Here is a 16,538-nt window from a genome sequence, read left to right on the forward strand (position 1 = left end):
CACTGCTCGTAAAGACACAAAAGAACTGGGGATATTTTCCACAATTTACAATAAATGCCTGTACTAAGAAGTTAATACATTTGAAGTAGTAAAGTTGTAAAAAACTGAAGGAGAGATACACAGGCGTGATAGCTCAGCGCCACCCAGTGGAAAATATAATAGGCAGCTAACATTTTAAATAACATTTTAACCACCTGTATCATCTAGCATGGATAACAACTGTCAAAATTGAAAAAACAGCCATTGTTTGTTTGTTATTTATAGCAATACTACCTTTAATCATTAATAAAAAAAAACAAGCATTTATGAATCTACTAGAGAATGCTGATGTTTAATGATGACCTGACATAATAATTATATGATTATAACTGTTACACAAGCATAAAAATTAACTTAATAATAAAAAAAACAAGATGTTTTTTGATTAAAAATACTTGATTGCTGCATTCTTATTGTATTTTAGTGTCATCATTGTTAATTATAATGATACTTCAACAAAGGTATGGGCCTTTTTCTATATATGTATACTTTCTTATACGATAATCACTGCAGCTTCTAGAGCTCTGGTTGTCACATGATAAATCATCTATATTGTCACATGGTATCTGTGTGGCTAAGCAGCATCACATGCATTCCCATCAAACACAATGTGGAGCATGCTGTTATTCATTACTTCTAACTTCAACAAATGCAAAGTCTTTGCCCTAATTATCAGGAATTGTTATTTCTTAAACCAAAGAATGAAGCATATCAACTTAACAAACAGCTTATGGTACTGGAGTGCATTATATGAGGAGCTGGTTGTAATGTTTGCCCCCTCAATCATTTTGAATATGGTGTCCAAAGCATTACAAGCATCTCCTAATATAATTGAGTCCAGTTCCACTAAATATTAAACCCAACCATATTAAATTGAACAAAGGTTGAACCAGAGTTTCTGTGTAGGTAAACTCACTGGCTAGGTCCAACTGAACTGTCCAATTTAACCATTTTTCTAATTTTACTTAGAAAAGAAATGGAACTTTAAATTTCAGTGTATTTTGTAAATTGATGTTTAAGGTTATTGTAACTAGTACATTTACTAAATAATTCCTCCACCACTTCAGTGGCGTCGTTTAAATTTCTTAACCGTATTCACTTAACACATCCTTAATTCTTGTGTCTTTATTCCTGTGCGACGAAATACAGCGGAACATTTTTTAGTTGTGTTATGACACGTCAGCTGTGTGTGCCGGACACATTTAGACGTTGCACACGGGACGCTTCCTGTTTCTTTTTGTTGATATTCACCGATGTGATCTTTAAAAAAGTCGAACGGTAGTTATTTTCTTTCTTTTCTTTGCTTTGTTACAATGGGACATGATTTTAATAAAGGAAGTGGCGCATAATATAGATTTTTTGTGAATTGGGTCTGTAGTTGCGCCGTCGGTTGCTGGTTGTTAATTTAGCATGCTTTCATTCATGTTGCTCTCACCAGGTATGCATGAACTCATCCACTATTTGTGTGATTTTTACTTTAGTTACTTTCTGTAATTTCTGTCCTTTGTACCTTAATAATCGAATTGACTGCCAGCGGTTTTGGCCATTTAGCCTAAGTGTAAGCTGTCCTTGATTTGTAAGTTAAGGTAACGTGGGGATTTAAATATTGCCGAGGAACCATAGTTAACGCCCGCATTAATTCACCTGCCCCACAAACAAATACGTGTCTATGGACTGATGGTGTCATAGAGCAAAGGAGAGTAGTGGCACCAGATTGATTGATGACTTATTTTACGTAATGTAAAATTTGTGTGTCACCTACAAATAGTTTCAATTGGACCACATATAATCTCACTTTTAATTCAACACAGTCCAGATTTCTACTGTACCCTGTCAACTTTACGTTTATCCTCAGTAAAGCCATACCTTTGGTTGGATAATGTTCCTTCATTCTATCCTAAGAGTTAGTCAAATATTCATCTGTGTCCTGTTTGTCAGTTATTTACTGACTTACTGCTTAAAGCTCAACGGATGCTCATCTGTCTGTTTTTTCATATTTGTATACCTTTAACAGTCTTTAATCTCAGTGGAATACAATTACTGGTGTTTTTTAAACACTTAATGAGGAAACCCTGACTAATTTTTGTTTATCTGTCATATTTCTTTGCAGAGTTATTCAGGGCTCAGCTGGTTTGATGCCCACTGCTTCAAGATGGAGTCTCCAGATTTCAGTATACATAAGAATGGACGACAGAGAAAGCTGGTGGGTGCCAGCCTCTCGTCAGTAAACACAAGAGATATGGAAAATGAGGAAACATCTGCCTCTGAACCAGATCTACAGGACGATATGGAGAGTCTTATTAGAGAGGCAGGCTCAGAAGACAGGCGGCATAAGGGCCGGCTTGGGATTCGTGGGGAGCTGGGGAATGTGTTGCTTCTTTTGTGTCTCTATGTGCTGCAAGGGATTCCTCTGGGCCTTGCTGGAAGTATCCCTCTGATCTTACAGAGTAAGAGTGTCAGCTACAAAGACCAAGCCTTCTTCAGCTTTGTCTTTTGGCCATTTAGCCTCAAGCTGTTGTGGGCACCAATGGTGGATGCTCTCTACTTCAGCAGGTTTGGTAGAAGGTAAGATGGTCAAATATTTATTGTTTATCTTTTGGGGGGTTTTCTGCACCCCCTCCCTTATGCTTTATTTTCTGTACCTCTTTCTGCAGAAAGTCCTGGCTGGTGCCCACACAGTACCTGCTGGGTCTGTTCATGTTGTACTTGTCTGTAACAGTCAATTCACTGCTACAGAGTGAGGAAGGACCAAATGTACTGACACTTACTGCAGTCTTCTTTATGCTTGCATTCCTAGCAGCCACACAGGTAAGAAAACATAAGCACAATGATTCAAACAACAATCGATACATCAGTCCAAGTAGATCTCTGTCCAGTTCTCTAATTTTTTCTCCCTTCTTCATGACTAAGGACATAGCTGTGGATGGCTGGGCCCTGACCATGTTATCGAGAGAGAACGTGGGTTATGCATCAACATGCAACTCTGTAGGCCAGACAGCTGGCTACTTTCTTGGAAATGTACTCTTTCTGGCTCTGGAGTCTGCTGACTTCTGTAACAAATACCTCAGAATGGAGCCCAAAGAGACAGGAATCATTACTTTGTCAGGTAATTTCTAACCTAAACCTAAAGAAAGGCACTTTGTTCCCATCATCTATTTAAAGTCATCTGAAGTTTATATCATTGAAATTGGTAGTAGTTTGAAACATGACTTTAGTACGACATTTCAATAATTTTGGTGAACAGTTGATTAAATTGTGTTTCCCAATGCTTTCTCTTCCTTGGATGCAGATTTCTTGTTTTTCTGGGGAATGGTGTTTTTGGTTTCCACAACACTAGTAGCCATCTTTAAAAGGGAAAATCAACAGGGCAAAGGAAAGAGGAGAGTCCAGGAGGAGACACAAGGCGTCATGGAAACCTACAAGTTGCTGTTCTCCATCATCAAGATGCCCACAGTCTTCACCTTTTGTGCCCTGCTTCTCACCGCTAAAGTACTTCACTAGTTACTAAATATTTGGTTCACTTGCATATTCATATTCAGTCTTATAGTTGAAATACACAATTTAAACTGGTGCATCATTGTTCATTGTGAATAACCTTTTTGAAATTAAGTATGAATTCTCTATATGCTTCAGGTTGGTTTCTCTGCAGCAGATGCCGTGACGGGTCTTAAACTGGTGGAGGCAGGAGTCCCAAAGGAACAGATGGCATTGCTCGCAGTGCCCATGGTGCCGCTGCAGATCCTTCTACCAGTGGTTATCAGTAAATACACAGCAGGGCCCAGACCTCTGGACATCTTTTACAAGGCCTTCCCTTTTAGGTTATTGTCCACTCGCACAAACCCATGCATTCACCTGTTAAATGAGCTAAAAGCTAACAGAGTATTGTTGATTTGTATTATAGGCTGCTTATAGGGCTGGGGTACGCTCTGCTTGTGTGGTGGACCCCAAGTGTAAAACAAGAAGGAGGCTTCCCTGTTTACTACTATGCCATAGTTCTGCTTAGCTACGCTCTGCATCAGGTTGGTTGCGTCACCCTTACTGATCATCTCTCTTTATTTTTAGTGGATTTTTGTGCAGATTTTGGTCAATATATAACCCAAATTTAAAATCAGAGTTACTGTTATTGATTTTTTGAGAAGTGTTCAGCTTCAACAAGTGTTGTCCTTTCATTTAAATCCAAGGTTGCTTTGTACAGTATGTACGTGGCCTGCATGGCCTTTCATGCCAAAGTGAGCGACCCCCTCATCGGTGGAACCTACATGACCCTGCTAAACACAGTCACTAACCTTGGAGGAAACTGGCCCTCCACTGTGGCTCTGTGGTTGGTGGATCCACTAACCTCTAAGGAGTGTCAGGGGGCTGCCGGCCAGAGCTGTGGCTCTTCAGAAGAGGCAGGGGTAAGTGATCACATGGAGAGGTTGCAACTAGGAACCCGTTTGAGAGTGGAAACTGAATATTGTCTTTTTTTGTCTCTGTCTTTTTGACGTCAGCTGTGTGTTAAGGAGGGAGGCGTTTGCGTCACAACAATGGACGGCTACTATGTGGAGTCAGTTGTGTGTGTTGTGATTGGCTTAGCCTGGTGGATCTGGTTAGGGAAGAAGATGAAGCGGCTGCAGGAGCAGAGCCCTTCTGCTTGGAGGTGCAGAGTTAACCAGTAATGATGCTATCAACAAACCATGGACTCCATGGTGCTGCACACTGCTGCACCTTCTCTTATTCACCCAAAATGCTAAATGCTGAACACACTGGAATTCCCTCCGCATGGGTGTAATTGATTTCCTCTGGACTCACTGATTCCCACTTTGTCACTATTATCATATTGAGGGACCTAAATATGAAGAAAGACACCGCCGTATTGTTTGTGGAGGTTAAGGTCCTCATTCATGGCGAAGAACTCAACAGAATACGAACTTCATACTGTGCTGCTGGAATCGCGTATCCCAACTTAAAATTCTCCGGGTTTTTAGGACCTGCGTGAATCACCAAATGGTTCAGGTTGTTACATTTCAATGTCCAAAGACACATGGAAGTAAAACAAAAAAACTTTGATGAAAATACAGTTCGCAGCCTTACACTGGCATTGATTCAGTGTAATAGTCATTTGTATAAAACGTCTGTTTTTGAGATGTTTTTATTCTTACTTTAAATGATCTGATCTGCCATCATGCTATTAAATTCGACCTATCTGGCAGACAACATTGGTTCAGCCCAGTGTGAAGGACACCTGTTGCTTTTTAGCTCTGGACCATTTCCTGGGTGATCATTTAAATGTTTTATTCCCCCAAACATTTTGTGCCTTGCTTAGCATATCAAAAACTTTGAAGATATCCAGCATCAACCATTCCTAGCCAGGGTGGAGCTGCAGGGAACGTGAATGTGCTGTTAAGGTGGTGCATACTGTCCGTTTATTTTTACATAGGCCACGTATGAAGCTGCTCACTACACATTTCTTGAGAAGAATTTTAATGCACTGGGAAATCTGCATAGTTTCAAACTGATGTCATCAATGGTTAAAAGCAGTAATACGTATAAAGTTCTGCAATCATTTCCCATTTTGCTGAGCTTTGATCAGTTCTACTCATCTACTCCTTGAATCTCCTGAGTGGGTTATAAACTACAGAGCAAATATCAAGGTTCAGATCTGGGAGAATTCTAGCACAGCCCTCTATGGGCATTATTTACGTAGGTGTTATAAAAAATGTGTTTGGCAGGAGAACTTACTGTAGTTTGAATTTGTTATTGGCTGATCACCAAATACGTTTACAGTACAACTAAATGTTAGATTTCTCCAAAGGCAGCGATTAAAAAAAACAACCACTCTGGTTCATGTAACAAAAGATAAGAGAAAGTCACAGATTTTTGCAATTTCTTATTTCTAGGGTCTCGTTTATGACTGCAGTTAAGTTTAAAGAATCTATAACAGTTATTATTTTGGCCACAGGTTTCTCATCAAAGCTCCTTAAGCTTTATATTACACATACACACTTTCTGCAGCTTCACTGACCAGTTCTGTGGATTCCATATTCCATGATGTTGCTACACTGTCTTTTGGACCATTTGCAGTCATTTGTGGCAGCAAATCTCTTGTCTCAAATGACAGCTGAGATCATTCAGTTAAGACAGCATGTTTGCTTATTTTATTCTTTGTATGTGATTATTGATTTAAAATTTTCTCTCTTTAAGTTGGGCTTTCAGCTCCTACTGGCTTGATTGTGGTGAATTTGAATATTTCAGTACAATGTTACTGCACATCCCTTTAATTGAAAATGTTCCACGTAAATCTTTTTTTCTTTGCAAGATGTTTGTTTGCACTTAGTCATTCATAAATAAAAATTATAGCACAGGTTGATATCATGAGAAACCAATACAATATTAAGTGTTTGCTGCAGTGCTCTATAACGTTTTGATAAAACTTTTTAGGATTTAAAACTAAAGAACACATGTCATTTAAATCCTGTTAACTTGTCTGAAACACAATGCAAGAAAGAAAATAGACCAAATTGACCTGATTTTTTTATTATAATGTTCCTTGTTTCTAAGGAAATTCTAAAACTTCCCTCCTAAACAAGTGAACGCTGATCCAAGAAGCTGTAAACACTGCTCCAAGGCTTTTGGAGCATTAAAACCCCACAATTGCAGACAGTGTCCAGATCAACTGGTGTCTCAGTCCCTAATATAAATTCACTCCAGGGTTGGATGGGACCCGACACCTCATCACGGGTGAGGCTCACAGTCTCCTGGTGGGCCAGGGCGGGTGGGTTCACACGAAGCAGCATTGAGATCAGTGACGTTTCAGGTTGTGAATGGAACGAGTGACGCTAATGTCGCATCAAGCGGAGTTTGGCGTGTTAACTAATCCTGTGATGCATCCCATAGGGAAGTATGGATCCCACAGCAAATAAACCAACAAGTCCTTTACAACATCAATCCTGAAAATTGAAATGTGTTTTTCTTTTTAATTTAGGTTCTGGTTCATTATTGATGTATAGCACAGTTAATGCATTCATTTTGTAAAAGATATAAAGCTATATTCATCAATTGTAGAATCTCTTTGTCCATTGCTCAATCTTTTTTGTTCGCTTTCAGCAATAAACCTAATTCATGTTTCATTCACGGCCAGGAAGTATCCTTTACTTCTACTGTCAAACCCTCCCAGCAGACGTTAATCTTCTCTCTGGCACTCATTCAGATAGTACAAAGCACTTTGGACGTTATGGTTTACAGTAGCCTGACTGCATTTCATTTTAAATCAACTTGCATACTGTGTGATACATTATCTCTGCCGTTGATTTCTAGATTTCACAAAGGATGTAGCTCTAGATTTCCAAGCCCTACTAGTCCAGTTCAGAAAGGAAAGGGGGGTTCGGAAGGTAAAGGCCATGAGACCTGAGGTGTCGTCGGAGAAGTGGCGAGATGGTGATATAGTCGGTAGCTCTTAACTGCAGCACACTGGAGTTCCACATTCACGCACAAACCCCAGGTTGTGACAGTATATGTAGTGTGCAGATGTGCAATTTAGATTTTCATTGTCTCTGGCATCCGTATCTTTTTGCTTTGTTTTTTTAAAAAATATCAAAACAAACAAAAAAAAAAGTCAAGAAATAAACTCTCCTAAAGAGGCAAGGGGGTCATAGGTTCATACGTAGATGCTCAGGCCGTTTAGCCACGACAGGATAGGCCTGCTGCTTCATCTGAGCCAGATTGACTCCAGTGGGCTGACGAATGGGAAGAGGGGCCGAGGCCTCGGAGCTGGTGGTAACGTCCATCTGCTCTGGGGTGGACACTTCCATGGCCTGGTCCTGAAGAGACTGGAGGGCACCTGGGCCTCTGCTGAGAGGGCTCCGGGGCCAGCAGTCCCCGCCTGAGAACTTCACTGGACTGAATGGACAGACAGAGAAAAGCAAAAGGTTACAAAGCTCAGCTTCAAAGATCATTACAGGTTTATGATCTGCCTGCTGCAGAAGGCGTCGCCTACCTGAGGGGTGTTCTTGGGCTGCCCATGATCCGTCGAGGCGAGCGGATTTTTGGCTCGTACGAGAATTTTTCTTTGATGTTTTCCAGAACTGAGGGAGCCACATATGTAAAACCCTAGAAGAGTACACACAAACCATCAGAAATAAACAGATACATAAAAAAATGTAAGATAATTGAAACTAAAATATATAGATTTAATTAAAACTGAACAATATAGAGTCAGAAAATACCAGGAAGGCTTGATTGGCACTCTCACTGAGGGTTGAGTCATCCGGGCTGTCAACTGGTGTCTGACTGGTGAACTTTGAGTCAAACTGACTCACATCCTCTGCTGATTGCTGAAAGGCAGAGGAGAAAGGCATCAGTGAGGAGGCGCAGCAACATAAGTAGACGTGTCAGCTAACAAGAAAAACAGGGCAAGGTGTGAAACTGGAGAAGAGTTGGGTTCAGTTACTAAAACGCCATGAATCAGTTTCCTCTGGGCTCATTTCTGAACTGACAACTGATAAGTTCAAGTAGAAATAGTAACTAACTCACCAGGAATGGTTTGAAGGGAGGCTCTACTTTTCGGGCCAGCAGATCCTCCCAGTTTATGTGTCGAAAGAAGGGATGGGCCTACAGGACATCACATACAACAGGAGGAAAGGATTAAGAATCACTCCTCAGTGAGAGGATACGGAACCAACTGCCACTCATGCAGCTACAACTTTTAAAATGACCAAGTTTGAAAATATTAATGTTAAAAAGTAAGCCTTGAGCGGTTTATGGGATGTTCAACTTAAGCCAGTGGTTCGCACCTGCACCTCGGTGGCGTCTCCTGCTCCCGCTCCCAGTCGCGACGAGGCGTTTCTCTTCAGCAACTGTACAACCAGAAGTCAAAGGTCAAGACTCTCGTGACCTCTGATTTCATTTTCTATGCAGTTGTTTTCAGCTCGTGTTAATTTAAAGTTGGCAAAGACAAAGACAAAAGTTCTTTGTATCTTGGCTTATGTCATTAACTCATCAAAATAAGGTGACACACAACCATCTCTGCCCTTCATGCAAATATAACAAATTGTACACAGAGCTTTGACTGGGTATAAAATCTATATCCTCTCTTAATCTGCATGCTGGTTATACACATTTAATAAGTTTTAGTATTATGAGCAGTTTATACCCGTTTCAGGAGATCTCTTGCTTCTTGTGTGAGGTAGGGCGGGAGGCTGAGCTTGCACTTCAAAATCTTGTCAATGGTCTTTTTTCGATTTTCGCCTGTGAACGGTGGCTAAGTTGGAAAAAAAGAAGACAGGCTTATATGCATTATAATATTCTGAATCATGAATCGAATTTTATAGCAGTGCATTAGAGTGAAGTAAAAGACATCTTTAGGTGATAAAATTCCGACTGACCGCTCCTGTGAGCATGTCATACATCAGAGCTCCCAGACTCCACCAGTCCACTGCTCTGTTGTGTCCACTTCTCATCAAAATTTCTGGGGCCCTGTAATGAAGTTAGTGCATCGTTCTTGCATTAATCTGTCACGGTTTATCAGTTAGTACAAATGGAGGAGAGCAAACATACTAGTCAGGCAAGGTAATTTAAGTAAACAGAGCTACTGAAGGAGTGAGACCTTACATGTATTCAATGGTACCACAGAAGGTGTGGGTGACCGTGCCATCATGAATGGACTCTTTACACAGCCCAAAGTCTGTCAGCTTCACATGGCCTAAAGGGAAACACCATGTTAATTACACAATTAGACTCATATATAAATCTGCAATGAATTACAATAAGCACAATAAAATGTAAAGGGAAACATGTTTGCATGACATATGGACGGTTATGGTTGGTAGTGGTCCTGGTTTCGACTCCAGGATTGCCCAGGTGCCTTTATGTGTTGAGTTTGTTTTGTTCTGCGTGTATATTGTCCAGAATTGAACAAATAAATGTTTCAGGTAATAAAGAAGTACTCACCTTGGCTGTTTAGCATGATATTTTCAGGCTTGAGGTCTCTATAGATGATGCCCTTTTGGTGCAGGTGGCCCAGTGCCATGGAGATTTCTGCCAAGTAAAAACTAGAGAGGAAAAACAATAAGGTAATAAGCTTGAGGTGTTATAAAATATGAATGATTACACATTTTGATAGAGGCAAAACCAAGAAATTATTATTATTATCACTATTATCATGTTTATGCATAATTGATATATGTGACACAAGCTACCTAATATGATATATAATACGATAACAGGCAGAGCTCACCAGGCTGTGTCTTCCATGAAGATGCCCTCCCTCTCCAGCTGCATGAAGAGTTCTCCTCCTGTAAATAAAAGAACATATTAAGCAGTTAACAAATATAACAAAAGCTAGGTTCATCATGATACCTCATTATTAACCAAAGAGGTAAAAGACGGTGCGCTGAAAGAGTTTCCTATGTGGTGCATCAGGGTTCTGGCCTTGGACCACTGAGCTTTCCAAAAAACTTTATTTCAAGGACATTTAGATAAGGAATATTTGTGTGCACTGCTTGTACTCACCACTCAGGTACTCCAGGATGAGGTACAGCTTTCCTCCCGTCTGAAAGGCGTATATTAGGTCTACAATGAAGGGATGCTTCACCTCCTCCAGGATGTTCCGCTCTGCCTTGGTATGGGCTGTGTCCTTTGCGTTCCGTACAATCATAGCCTGGTGTCCCAAACCCCAAGAAATAAACAACCATTAGTCAGGAGTCACACAGTCTATGACTCTACTCTGATAGGATTATGCCAGCATAATGTTTTATCACTTCACATACAAGTTGTTTTCTTAAGGTTTTATAATTATTCTATGTATTTTACTGTACATCATCTAGGGAGCAGCGGTTGAGTTGAGCTGATGAATAAAGTTTAGATATCTATGATCTTTTAAATCATTTGAGTCTTGCTGTGGTGTGTATGTATGACAAGGCATCACTGTGTGAACCGTCTTTCTATGAACACTCCTTTCTCATTTCTCCTCTGCTCCTGGTTCTCTTTTTGTTTGATAGCCTCTATTGTCAGAAATATTGAAACGACTTGCAATTCAATTTTGAGCATTGTCTTCCAGCCACAGAGTAGGAGTGTGCTCCTGTTAGTGGCCTGCATGCACCCACCAAAGAGCCTTTAATGTCTATACTAAGCTGAAAAGGTTTAATCAAGCATAGTATTGCACATTTTCCCAATCAGTGGAAAATCCTGACAGGCCAGGGCACGTCTGCATCTCTACTAACTCCTGGAGAAGACAGAAATAACGTAAGATAATTTAAAAATAAAGGTTTGTCCTAGTCATGATTGATTTGCTTCTCTGACGCCTGATAAATGTGGCCACTGGGCAGTAGCCCAGCACCACAAGCGTGAACATAAATGCTCTCCATTTTGATGCTTGACGATAAAACCGCTTGGATAAAGTCTCACATGCATTGAATGTCACTTGAGGTTATTTTAGCCAATCAAGCAGAAGCAGCGTGAACATTCAGTGGACTCTAATAGGCTGAGGCAGCGAGTTTAAGTGCGAAGGCTGAGCAGAACAGCACAGATGGCAATCTACCAACTAGCAGTGAAATCTTACCACATCACTGGCTTCAAGGACCGCCAATATTTGCAGACAGAAGCACCACAATGTTTATTTGTAATATGCGTGCAATTGTGTTTGTGTAATACAAAGCAAGGGAAGTTGTGCATTTCTAATCAATATAAATGGATCATTCACAAATTATTTTTTACCTTTTTTAAAACTTTCATTGCAAATATCTTGCCTGATGCAGCTCCAACTACTTTTCGAACTTGAAAAACCTGAAGAAAAGAAAAGATATATTACAAGTGTAATAACCATTAAAGAGTTATTAGTCGAAACAAATCAGTACATTACATAACTACATAAACATGCAAAGTGTGTGTGTGTGTGTGTGTGTGTGAAATACCTTTCCGTAACCTCCCTTCCCCAGAACCCGCAGTAGCTCAAAGCACTCTGGTCGAATACTCTCCGTCCCCTGATTGACATTGTCCTCCGATATCTCAATTTTCTCACAGTCGTCCATGTTGCTGCAAAAACATATACAACACTGACACGTGCTTTACACTCATTCAAGTCATTCAAGCAACGCATGCATGCATGCATGCAAACGCAGATGGACGCAACACTCACAACTCAAACCCACTGCACTGGTCCATGATATCATTGAGTTGCGCCTGGAACGAAAAGAAACACATTATCTTTGTAAATACTGAGTTAGAAAGAATAGCCACATTTGCTGCTAAACAGCAACAGGAGCAAAAATCTGAGTCTGGGGAAGTTTTTAACCTACTTTAAAATATGTTTATAAACAATTTTCCAATCACTGTCTAACTATTTCTGCTGACGGCTATTATCCTAGGTTTATATAATACAATAGCCAATTGTTATTATAGTTTGGGTGAAAAAAAGGATACTGTCACATTTATAGCCTAATGAACACAGAAATTACTTTTCAAAAATAGTGATGAGTGTTAAATGTAGTGTTTAAAGTGTGTTTATAATGACGATGTGATTTGATGCTGTAATAACTGTCCCAGCCCATGCTCCATGAACGCAGCACACGAAGTTTACATCGTCAACGTAACCAGAGTAATTACAGTAATGTTGGACATGTACATAAGGCAGCGCTTATAAGAATGACAGCTACCGTTGAGCTAATGCACGGCGTAGTGTTGTGTTCCTGCTCTTTGGACTGCTTTAGTTCGCTGGGCTTTCAGCTCACACACTCCCACTCTGTCACAGTCTTGCCAAAATAAACTGTTGCACACTGAGCCACATTTATCACTGCAGCACCTTTGGCCAAGTAAGGCTTCGCTTGCACAACTACAACATGCGATGCGCTTCTAAAACGTGACAGCGTCACACCATCAAATCTGGCCACACCACAGGTGACAGCGCGTTCGTTTCGCTTTTAGCCCCGATGGTAGCGGGCTAGCGTTAGCCTGTGCTAACCGCGTAAAGAAAGGCCTGGGAGCTCCGGCTGCAGGAGCAGGCCTGCGGTGGCTGGCAGGCTACGCGCTAACAGCTAACTACGGTGCTGGGCGACTTTCTGCAGTGACAACTCTCGCCGTTATCTCAGTATCTCCCTACGAAGTACCTCCTCGTTCTCATCGTCGGAGACATTTTCCTCCGGCTGATCCAAATCAATATCAAACACTCCAGCCATGGCAGGGCTTCACTCGGATCGCTCTGTCACAGACCGCAGGATTAGCAGGCGTCCCCCACCTCATGGACAAACACACACCGCCGCCATAACCGGCTAAAACACGGAGCATGCGCATTGCGGCACTAAACAGAGGGGCGGCGACCAAACGCTTCTTTTATGTGTCCGCTGTTATTCATCACATCCCTAATGACAGCACTGGATATATACGGGAGGAGTTCTCCGCAAAAAACATTATAATCACGGGAACAAATGAATCGATGGGCTTTGCTGGTTTCATGTAATTGCTAAAACTATAAAAACAAATATCAGATAATAATATAACAATAACAACATATTAAAACCCCATCAAAATAATACTGGCAAATGTCAAACTTTTGTTATATCATCTTACAACTACATTATTGTGTTTGTAATTAGTTAGTTATTTTGTTAAGGGCTTTGGCGGTATGGGCTATTCAACGCACATGAATTGGTTTTATTTTGAAGTTTCTGACAGTGTCGGCCGGAAGTGCCGTTGCGAAGTCTTGTGGCGCGAGCGGCGTCGTTTCTAAACACAACGCGACGCTGACAGTTACGTGGCAATGGTCAACAAACACTTTGTCGACGGATACTGTCGTCATACTGTCGTCGAGTGATCGGAGAAGTAAATGAAGTCTGCAAATGTCTGTGGTAACAGTTCAGCTGGGTCAGTGCGGGAACCAGGTGGGCCACGAGCTGTTTGACGCCGTCTGCGGCGATGCCCAGGACGGACAGAGGAAGACATACAGCTCGGTCAGCTGCGAGCGCTTCTTCCGGCCAAACACACGTGGAGGTAAAGGCCAAGCCTTCCATCATTTAGTTAAAAAAAACTCGCAAAGCAACTTTAATGACACATTATCAGAACAATTAGAAAAGCCTCATTAATGAGAGTCATTGTTTCTCACCAGATCCTGTGGCTAGAGCGGTGCTGATAGACATGGAGACTAAAGTGATCAACCAGAGCATCACAAAGGCTGCAAAGTCTGGCAGGTGGAGGTATGGAGACAAGTCCTCCTTCAGCCAGAAGCAGGGGTCCGGAAATAACTGGGCTAATGGGTAAGGAAACAGTTCCCCACTATTTCAGTAGTGGACTCAGTCAAATCAAGGATCGATCTGAGTGTTCTTCACGTGTGACTGCAGGTATTGTGTCCATGGGCCCCGGCACAGAGAGGTGGTGGAGGACCTGGTGAGGCGAGAGGTGGAGCACTGTGACAGATTGGCGGGGCTCGTGGCCGTGATGAGCGTGGCAGGGGGGACAGGGTCCGGGGTCGGCACATATGTCACTCAATGCCTCAGAGACGTCTTCCCAAAATCCTTCATCCTCAACCACCTCACCTGGCCGTACGGGACCGGAGAGGTATGAGGCTGTTAGCACGTACAATACAAGCAAAGTTTATAAAGGACTTTAAAAAATGTTTTCTCCGATCTGTGCTTTTAGGTGATCGTCCAGAACTATAACTCGGTGCTGACGCTGGCTCACCTCTACCAGCTGTCCGATGGCATCCTGGTGCACGAGAATGACACGGTGCACAGGATCTGCAGTCACCTCCTCAAAATCAAAAACATCTCCTTCAGTGACATTAACAGGGTCATTGCTCATCAGCTGGGCAGCGTGCTGCAGCCTGCACTCACCGCTGACTCCCACGGACTCTACAGCAGAAACCCTTTGGGTGAGAGAGACCAAAACACACACACACACACACACACACACACACACACACACACACACACACACACACACACACACACACACACACACACACACACACACGGCCTCTTCAGATCACACAGCTGAGTATTTAAAGACTGGCCAATAGATTATTTCTTCCACTATATATTTTAAAATTGTACTAATCTTTATTACACAGGCAGTCTTTGTTATAATGTTTATGTGTTTCCTCCTCTCCTCAGGGGAGCTGGTGAGTGCCCTCGCATGCCACCCAGAATACAAGCTGCTCAGTGTGAGTACTATCCCTCAGATGCCTACCTCCTCCATAGCGTACAGCACGTTCAGCTGGCCGGGGCTGCTCAAACACCTGCGGCAGATGCTCATCTCCAACAGCAAAATGGAGGAAGGTAAGTTTAGTTAAATCCTAGGTTTTGCCCTTTAATATACTATCCAGAGATAATAGCATGATTGATCTTTGACAGGTATAGACTGGCAGGTGCGTCCACCTACAGGCTCTGAGCCGACTAGAGGTCTGACCGGAAGCAACTTCAACACATCTTTGGCCAACTTGCTCATACTGAGAGGGAAGGATGTCTACAGTGCAGAGACAGGTCGGATCACCAGTTGAATCAAGTGTTGTATTGAAAAGTCAACGTGACTGGCAGCTTTTTTAATATTTAAATTCTACTGGCCACAGGTGGGTTTGTGGACCCAGCCTTGTACACGTCCTGGCTTTTACCAGAAGAAGCGTTCACTCTTTGGAAATCCCCAGTGCCTTTTAATAGGTATGAAAAAGCTGCGACACTGGTCAGTAACAGCCAGGCTCTGCTCCGACCTCTGGATGACATGGTGAGAAAAGCCTGGAATATGTTTGCATCCAGGTGAGTCAGTCCTGTTTTAGCCCAACATTAGTTACATGTTTGAATAGAAATATAAACAGTGTGTATAAGTATATGGGTTATGTTTTATTTAGCATTAAAACCTTGAGCTGCAAACAACGGTTCAGCTGGTTTGTTTCCAAATTCAACATATGTACTTAATTTCCTGTTTCCATCTTTGTTTTGCTCCATTGCAGGGCTTACCTCCATCAGTACGCCAAATTTGGGATCTCAGAGGAAGACTTTCTAGTCAGCTTTACATGTCTTGAGCAAGTCATCTCCAGCTACAGAGAACTATCCTAGACATGGGCAAATCCAACAAGCTCTGCTTCCTTTTGTGTGCAGAAAAAGGGAGGAACTGTTTCTGTGTTTTGTGAATTCAGGGTCTCACGTTACAAATTATAACTAATGCATGTTTACTTCATGCACAACCCAGAAGAGCTTTGCTCAACTCCAACAAGTACAGGTTTGTAATAATGCATTACAATTAAATTGCCATGTGAATAAAAGTAACTACTAAGTACTGTAAATGAACTACAAGCAATGTGTATATATCTATGTGTCCCCTCTTAGAGACAACTGTGAATCTTAACTTGATTGTGAAATTTAAGTCTAATAGTAACTGCACTGTACAGAGAAAAGCAACAATCACTTCATTTGTTTTTTTTTTTCCCCACTTTATTGTTCATTAATTTTACATCCAAGTATTTCCAGAATTGGGATGATTTGCATAAATAAAAATCACGGCGTCACCAATGACTGTTGTATCCACAGATGAAGTGCAAT

At 41.6% G+C, this 16,538-nt stretch overlaps 3 protein-coding genes across 4 annotated transcripts; 2 read left to right on the top strand and 1 right to left on the bottom strand.

The window, feature by feature from the left end:
• The first annotated feature begins 1,211 nt into the window (after positions 1–1,211).
• slc33a1 (solute carrier family 33 member 1) lies at positions 1,212–7,152 on the top strand. Of its 2 annotated transcripts, none has more exons than XM_029171697.3 (9): positions 1,212–1,317; positions 2,150–2,604; positions 2,694–2,847; positions 2,950–3,145; positions 3,329–3,528; positions 3,673–3,857; positions 3,941–4,058; positions 4,221–4,436; positions 4,530–7,152. In XM_029171697.3, exons 2-9 carry the CDS (start codon positions 2,192–2,194, stop codon positions 4,695–4,697), a joined length of 1,650 nt encoding a protein of 549 aa, XP_029027530.1. In that variant the 5' UTR covers positions 1,212–1,317; positions 2,150–2,191; the 3' UTR covers positions 4,698–7,152. The 2 variants fall into 2 exon arrangements, with proteins under 2 accessions (XP_029027530.1, XP_029027529.1); XM_029171696.3 differs by having other exon boundaries at positions 1,235–1,477.
• Positions 6,976–13,313, bottom strand: rps6kb1b (ribosomal protein S6 kinase b, polypeptide 1b). Its single transcript, XM_029171698.3, has 15 exons — positions 13,119–13,313; positions 12,152–12,195; positions 11,928–12,048; positions 11,731–11,799; positions 10,528–10,675; positions 10,253–10,310; positions 9,967–10,067; positions 9,628–9,718; positions 9,402–9,492; positions 9,170–9,277; positions 8,811–8,873; positions 8,551–8,628; positions 8,244–8,351; positions 8,015–8,127; positions 6,976–7,917 (listed from the first exon to the last, which is right to left on the bottom strand). The coding sequence occupies exons 1-15, from the start codon at positions 13,185–13,187 to the stop codon at positions 7,668–7,670; spliced, it is 1,512 nt and encodes a 503-aa protein (XP_029027531.1). The 5' UTR covers positions 13,188–13,313; the 3' UTR covers positions 6,976–7,667.
• Positions 13,314–13,683: 370 nt separating this feature from the next.
• On the top strand, positions 13,684–16,286 carry tubd1 (tubulin, delta 1). Its single transcript, XM_029171927.3, has 8 exons — positions 13,684–13,998; positions 14,114–14,261; positions 14,346–14,562; positions 14,644–14,875; positions 15,117–15,281; positions 15,357–15,485; positions 15,572–15,755; positions 15,950–16,286. The coding sequence occupies exons 1-8, from the start codon at positions 13,848–13,850 to the stop codon at positions 16,053–16,055; spliced, it is 1,332 nt and encodes a 443-aa protein (XP_029027760.1). The 5' UTR covers positions 13,684–13,847; the 3' UTR covers positions 16,056–16,286.
• The last annotated feature ends 252 nt before the right edge of the window (positions 16,287–16,538 follow it).

The sequence above is a fragment of the Betta splendens genome, chromosome 13 (genome assembly GCF_900634795.4).
Source record: "Betta splendens chromosome 13, fBetSpl5.4, whole genome shotgun sequence".
In the NCBI taxonomy this organism is placed as follows: domain Eukaryota; kingdom Metazoa; phylum Chordata; class Actinopteri; order Anabantiformes; family Osphronemidae; genus Betta; species Betta splendens.

Bases quoted from the DNA above. Each gene is read 5' to 3' on its own strand.
- slc33a1 (XM_029171697.3), top strand. From the start codon at position 2,192: ATGGAGTCTCCAGATTTCAGTATACATAAGAATGGACGACAGAGAAAG. The intron at 3,146-3,328 runs GTAATTTCTAAC...CCTTGGATGCAG, and splicing joins AGGAATCATTACTTTGTCAG to ATTTCTTGTTTTTCTGGGGA. The intron at 4,437-4,529 runs GTAAGTGATCAC...TTTTGACGTCAG, and splicing joins GCTCTTCAGAAGAGGCAGGG to CTGTGTGTTAAGGAGGGAGG.
- rps6kb1b (XM_029171698.3), bottom strand. From the start codon at position 13,187: ATGGCTGGAGTGTTTGATATTGATTTGGATCAGCCGGAGGAAAATGTC. The intron at 9,719-9,966 runs GTGAGTACTTCT...GTTTCCCTTTAG, and splicing joins TATCATGCTAAACAGCCAAG to GCCATGTGAAGCTGACAGAC. The intron at 8,352-8,550 runs GTGAGTTAGTTA...TCTGCCTTTCAG, and splicing joins CTCCCTTCAAACCATTCCTG to CAATCAGCAGAGGATGTGAG.
- tubd1 (XM_029171927.3), top strand. From the start codon at position 13,848: ATGTCTGTGGTAACAGTTCAGCTGGGTCAGTGCGGGAACCAGGTGGGC. The intron at 14,563-14,643 runs GTATGAGGCTGT...CTGTGCTTTTAG, and splicing joins GGCCGTACGGGACCGGAGAG to GTGATCGTCCAGAACTATAA. The intron at 15,486-15,571 runs GTCGGATCACCA...TACTGGCCACAG, and splicing joins TGTCTACAGTGCAGAGACAG to GTGGGTTTGTGGACCCAGCC.